This window comes from Austrofundulus limnaeus, unplaced genomic scaffold (genome assembly GCF_001266775.1).
Source record: "Austrofundulus limnaeus strain Quisiro unplaced genomic scaffold, Austrofundulus_limnaeus-1.0 Scaffold11, whole genome shotgun sequence".
NCBI lineage: Eukaryota > Metazoa > Chordata > Actinopteri > Cyprinodontiformes > Rivulidae > Austrofundulus > Austrofundulus limnaeus.
Genome location: NW_013952413.1, coordinates 4,849,661 through 4,855,879, shown reverse-complemented (window position 1 = coordinate 4,855,879; position 6,219 = coordinate 4,849,661). Strand labels below are relative to the sequence as shown.

The window sequence follows — 6,219 nt, the reverse complement described above, 5'->3', positions numbered from 1 at the left end:
TATTTATTTATTTATTTATTTATTTATTTATTTATTTATTTTCAACGTTGAACCAAAACAGTGATGATCTAAAACTCTAGCATGGTGATATACTGTACATCCCTTCAAAAAAATGCCAACTCTTTAATTTTAGCGTAGAAAAGGAACTGGTTTGATTCAGTAAACAGTTTATTTATGTAAAACAGCAAAGTTATTTACGGTGTACAATTATTTTTGATTAATATGTTTGGTTTGCCAATAAATAACGTGAAATTAATGAAACAATGAAGCAGATATTTGAACTGGCTTCACAATAATTACATCTTAATAAAAGAGATTAGATGTCTCTGGTTACACAATGAGCTCTGATCTTGTGACGACAGCAACATCTAGATATTAAAGTCAAAGATAAAGTGAATTGTTCAAACTGTTGTGTGTCTAAATGTTACTGTATAAGTCTGAATAACTCTATATTTCTGTTTTGATCAGAAATATACCATGCAGTGCAGCTCATTATATTTGTGTGAACTCTATTTGACCTCTAAACTTTAGTGCCTTTTTATTAAACTTTTCACCTCCACGTTAAAACTTTTCACATCTCTACATATGTCTGATGATTCCAATTACTAGTTGTTTTACAAGTAATTATATTATTTACATATATCTGAAATCATGCAATTTGATGTTTTGCCAATTGTTAAATCACCTATCTGTTTAATGCAGGTGCAGCTGAAATGATTAGTCAGAATAATCAATTAGCTGACTGACAGAAAATTAATTGGCAACTATTTTTCTAATTGTTTGGCTCATTTTTCATGTAGAAACGTTTTATGGCTGCAGCCTCACAGATGGTAGGTGTTTGGTGTTATTGCTTATAATTCCTTTAGTCACTTTAATGTTTTTTTGCAAACTTTTGAAGTGTATACAGTTGGTCTATGTAAACACTAAGAAAGTGTCACTTCAGATAACTCTAACTGTGTTTCTCCTATTTTTGGCAATCAAAATGTCACTGCATTTAATGGAGAAACACAATTAGCATATATATAAATGAAAATATTAAATGGCTGAAGGAGAATATAAGAAACAAACAATAAAACTGTGCATATACATCGATGCTTAGTAATGAAAAATTTGGTAATGTATATCAAGATGTAGCCAAAATTGTCATGACATGGAATAACAGCTAAATATAACTTGGAATGACATTTCTTAAAAGAGAAGAATTATCTGTCTAATCTAAACCAAACAAAAGGCTGATATGTTTATTTATGGATTCAATGATTCTCACTAAGACAAATGGAAAATTGTAAATAAATGCTGACTTTTCAAGCTTTGTTTTAATTCGCCTTATAATAAAATAATTCTGCATAAAAAAATTTAAGAATGAAAATTATAAAAAGTCTCCTGTCAACATAAAATCACAACAACAACATGTTCAAAGACTTTACAGTAACCGTATACCAATAGTATATACAATTTATTCAGGCTTTTATCAGATATTCTGTGTGAATTGCTTGTTTTTGATGCTGCCAGCAGTCAGTGCCATGCTGCCACCTACAGGCAGATACAAATTGTGCCCAAGAAAGGCAGAAGTTTACAGAAGGACAACAGAAGAGCCTGAAACTTCCAGGAAGTGTTAATCATAAATCAGCATCAGGGAGTAAACAACTCCAGTACTCACACTGACACTAACTTATGTAACATCTTCCATCTTTTGATTGTGTCTGGAAGGGAAAACAAAGACATGTTATTTACTTGGCGGCTTGCTGACATAACTACTACTTCATTTCTGACTTCCATTTGTACCAAGTCATTCACACAGCTTCTTGTTTTTGTTTTTTATTGCATGTTATGACTTGATTACAGTTCTGATGCTTCYTTCATTGGGAGCAGGTGTTTCCTCTGGAGAAAAATCTGCTTAATTCTCAAAATGTGATTGAAAACATTTGCAATAATTACTTAGAAGACCTGAAGAATGTGTATGGGCTTTTAAAAAATGTTTAAGCATACGTATTTGTGCCAGTATTTCAGAGCACTTGAACTAATTTCAATGTAAATTTTGAACACTGGAGGGTGCTATCACATGCTGGGAAATGAACATGAGGTAGGGCTATTCAGGTAAAACATTGGCCTGCGAAAYTAAATGATTAGAATCTTTATAAATCTTTATTTGGATATCTTGTTTACCAGGTGCTGGAAGCAGCCTMCATCAAAAGTGTTCCAGCGTCAAGCAGCGGATCATCTCGTCCAAGCAGGAGTCAGGGGGAGCGGCAGCAGGAGGCGGGACGGCCATAGGAACAGGTGTAGCAGCGGGCCAGAGAGCTGAGGAAGCAGATGGCACAGAGGTCCAGAACAGCGATGTGTCGGAGGGCCAGACTGAGCCCAATCCTGGCGGGGGGAGGAGCAGAGCTGGRGGAGGAGAGAGGAGGAACGGCAGGATACCCAAACCCTCCTTACTCCCGCAGAGCAGCATGGAAGTGTCGTCTTCCACCTCCACCAATCAGGTGGAGGTGCCCGACACCACCCAGAGCTCCCCGTTGTCAATCGCAAGCGATATGGCTGACAGTCCTGCCCTCGCCATCGGAGCCGGTTTATCGCAGAGCACTGCYGTGTTTATGTCCGAGGTCACCACGCTGACCGGGGATTCGGTGTACTCCGCTGGCCACACKCACCTGCTGGCGTCCTCCCACGAGAGTACCACAACTGGTATTCTGCTAGCTGTCGCCCCTGACAGCCAGAGGTTTGCATCGTTTCCTGGAGGGGTYGGCCTGGGGGAGGGGGGGGAGTTGGTCCTCTCCAGTTCTCTGGACTCTGGCGTTGGTGTCAGCCTTCCTGAGACCACCATGACCTTTGACCCCGATTGCTTTCTCAACAACCCCAAGCAGGGCCAGACGTACGGAGGAGGTGGGAAGACGGAGGGCTGTAACAGTGATGACGGAGGGCTGCACTGCCCCTCCAACGGCTTTGCTTACAATCCAAGTCTGGTCAATAACATCAAGACAGAAGCTGCACCCCTGGAGCAGCCGCTGTCCAGCCAGAGRGGCTACGTGGGAGAAGGAGCTGGCCTCAGCCCCAGCACCACCCTGGAACAGATGGACTTCAGTGCTGTCATGTCATCCACCTGCGTCCCGAGTCTGAGCCAGCCCGCGCACCACCCTTCACCCAGCATCTTCCTCCAGGCCTCCCCCCAGACCAGCCAGCCCTCTCAGCTGCAGACCAACGGCACCAAGGCAACCCAGGAACCTGGCGAGGCGCGGGCCTACATGAGCCTCCCCCCGGTGGCAGCCGACCCTCCTGTCACCAATGGAGACGCACACGCACACCTCCACCAAGCCAGCGCAGACCAGCAGGCTCTGTGCGCAAGGAACGGACAGGCAGCAGCAGTGGGCTCCTTCCCCCTGACGACGCGGGACGCACCCATCGAACAGCCGAGCAGCAGGGGMCACCAGGAGGTGGGAGCGTTGGAAAAACCCACCGAGAACGGAGAGGAGTTGCTCCTCAAGGCTGGAGATCCTCATGAGGCCTATGTGAGTGTTGATGCCAAGCATTACCTCCAGCCCACAGATGACAGCGGAGGAGGAGACGAGGGTGGAGGAGGAGGAGGTGGAYGAGGAGCAGCAGAGAATGAAATTATATGTAATGGTGTGAGCTTGTCTGGGGCCAGCAGTTCAGTGGGGGGCAGCCCTCAGTCAATAGCCACAGGGGCAAACATCGAAGGGGCACTCTACAGCTCTCCGCTCCCTCAGCAAAATGGAGTGGTGGCCGCCACATCAGCTGGGGCKGGAGCCGCCATCAGCCTGGAGGGGTTCGAGGCTTCATTTGGAAGCCAGTTCTCAGATCTCATCAATGATTTCATCTCAGTGGAGGGGTCTGGGGGCGGGGTGGGGGCAGCGGTCTCTGGTGTTTTAATGCCGCAGGAGGGGGCAGCAGGAGAGGATCAGGGTTCGGGAGCGGGCCACTTGCAGGGCTCGGAGGTGGAGCAGGGAGCACTGGGACTGCTCCAGGAGACTGGCAGACTGTTCGGTGTGACAGACTACTCCCCGGAGTGGTCCTATCCAGAGGTGAGTAACTTGTAATCATTATTTACTCATCACTGTTCCCCACAGGAAAATTAGTCCACACACCTCGTGATTGATGGCAGCTCGTGCCGATGTTAACCACTAAAATTACACTTAGCCCAGTTTGTACAGGCAGCTTGGTTACAGTATGTGGTCATTAAAGAGGACAAATATTTCACACTCAGCTGATTGGGTTTTAATGAAATTTCAATATTTCCCTGATTCTCCTGGGTGGCCTCATTATTTTACCCATGTAAGACTGCTACTGGCTCAGACAGCAGTTTTGTCACTGAATTATGATGAAAATTGTGGGAACCTTGCATCTTCCCATCATCATTAAAAAAACAGCGTCACATGGGGCTTGTAATAACTCAATTTAGCTCACATTTTACTGCAGTTTCACTGCTGKAGATTACATCATTTGCAGTTTAAAGTTAAACCTAACAAAAAGATTTCTTCACAGACCAAAAAAATATCACACAAATTGTAAAATGAGCTAAACAGCTAAGAGGAAACAGTCCTAACTCTTCAGGTTTTGTACTTCAATAACTTCATGACATATTCATTTGCATAGGACAGTTTGTTCTTTTGGTTTTATTAAGCTGTGTTTGTGTGAATTTATGATGCTGTAATTCAGACAGTTCAAACCTTTTTGTTCTGTTTGAATGTAAGGAGCAAAGTAGTCTCTAGGCTAGTCTAACCTCTTACAATTTCAGTAAGTTAATATTTTTAAATCAGGCCAAAATTAAGGCACTTGCGTTCATAATTTTTCTCTTATCTACAGACTGTATTTAAATAAAAGCGCATTTTAAGACATTTCTTCACACACCAATGATGCCATATTGATACAAACATTCAGAGATCCTCATAGATCCTGAAGCTTGCTTCGTTCTCGCTGGTCGGAGATCATAGCATGCAGAAATTTGTCTTATTTGTAGACTCGTGTTTGATGTTGCCAGATATGTTTAATCGTATTCTCAGCAATGATGTTGATGTTAACCTGAGGCTTTTATTTGTGTTCCTCAGGGCGGAGTGAAGGTGCTGATCACAGGTCCGTGGTTGGAGTCGAGTAGTGAATACAGCTGTCTGTTCGACCACATCAGTGTCCCTGCTGCTCTGATCCAGCCCGGGGTGCTGCGCTGCTACTGCCCAGGTAACACACCTGATCATACAGACCAGAAACATCTAAACTAATCCTCTTTGCTTTAGTTTTATAAAATCAGTGACGGTTGCCCAGTTATAAAAGCATGTTATGATTCTGTTGCACCTGTCCTTTTGAGTAACCCAGTCAGTCCTACTCAGTACAAAGAATCAAACATTTCAAGATCAAAAACCAATGATGTAGCACCACCGCAAAGTACAGAAATAACATAACATATAATGTTTTGATAGCCTTTTTCAATTTATAAAACTTATTTTATTGTGTTAACGGCCTTTTTCCAGAGGTAGGTGGTGTAATTGTTTTGAAATCTAGTGGTACAGGAAGAGGCCGGCTCTATGCTGGGGCAAGAGGGGCCAGTGCCCCCTCAGACAAATGCCCTGCCCCCTTAAATCAAATCTGCCAATAAATGGACAAGTTGTCTCTCATCTCTGCCTCCTCTGCTCTGTGCTGGGTGCAGGACAGACTGTCTGCAGGCAGCAGAGACCCACCTCCTCAGTAAACAACCAATCACTGTTTAGTATGCAAATGAGCTGAGCTCTCCAGTGCTAAGTTCACTCTGCCTCTCATAGGCAGGTGGAGCGACAGCTGAGCTCCCTGCTGCTCTGTCAGGATTACTGAAGCTGTCCAGCCTCTAGTTTTGCAAGATGTCTTGAAAGAAAGTTTTGACTCACTTTCCACTCCAGTAACTTTCAGCAGCTCGTAGAAAGCTTCACGTGTCTCTGCATTTCTCCTCAGGGACTCGGTCAGTCCTGAACACGATACTGTAGCTTAGCATAACAAGATAACCCTAACCACTGAACTTCTGATAGTTTCTTTCAGTAATGCTGCATGATGCAGCTGTTTTACAGCTTTTTAAAACACTTCTGCTCCTGCCTGAAACTGCTGCTAGTGTCTCAGAGCAGGAGAGAAAAGAGAGAGGAGTGATAAACAAGGAAGAGATTCTGACCAGGTTTCTAACCAAACAAAAAAAGCAACAATATATATATATATATAATGCTCTGCTCTAGTTGCTGTGGTTGT

At 43.7% G+C, this 6,219-nt stretch overlaps 1 protein-coding gene across 1 annotated transcript in view; it reads left to right on the top strand.

Moving 5' to 3' along the window:
- The window catches only part of LOC106513347 (calmodulin-binding transcription activator 1), a gene marked incomplete at its 5' end in the record, with an annotated part of 34,325 nt that overhangs the window by 4,897 nt on the left and 23,209 nt on the right, over positions 1–6,219 (top strand). Inside the window, 2 exon segments of the mRNA XM_014002140.1 lie at positions 2,170–4,040; positions 5,064–5,190. Coding sequence (XP_013857594.1) covers positions 2,170–4,040; positions 5,064–5,190 — 1,998 coding nt within the window.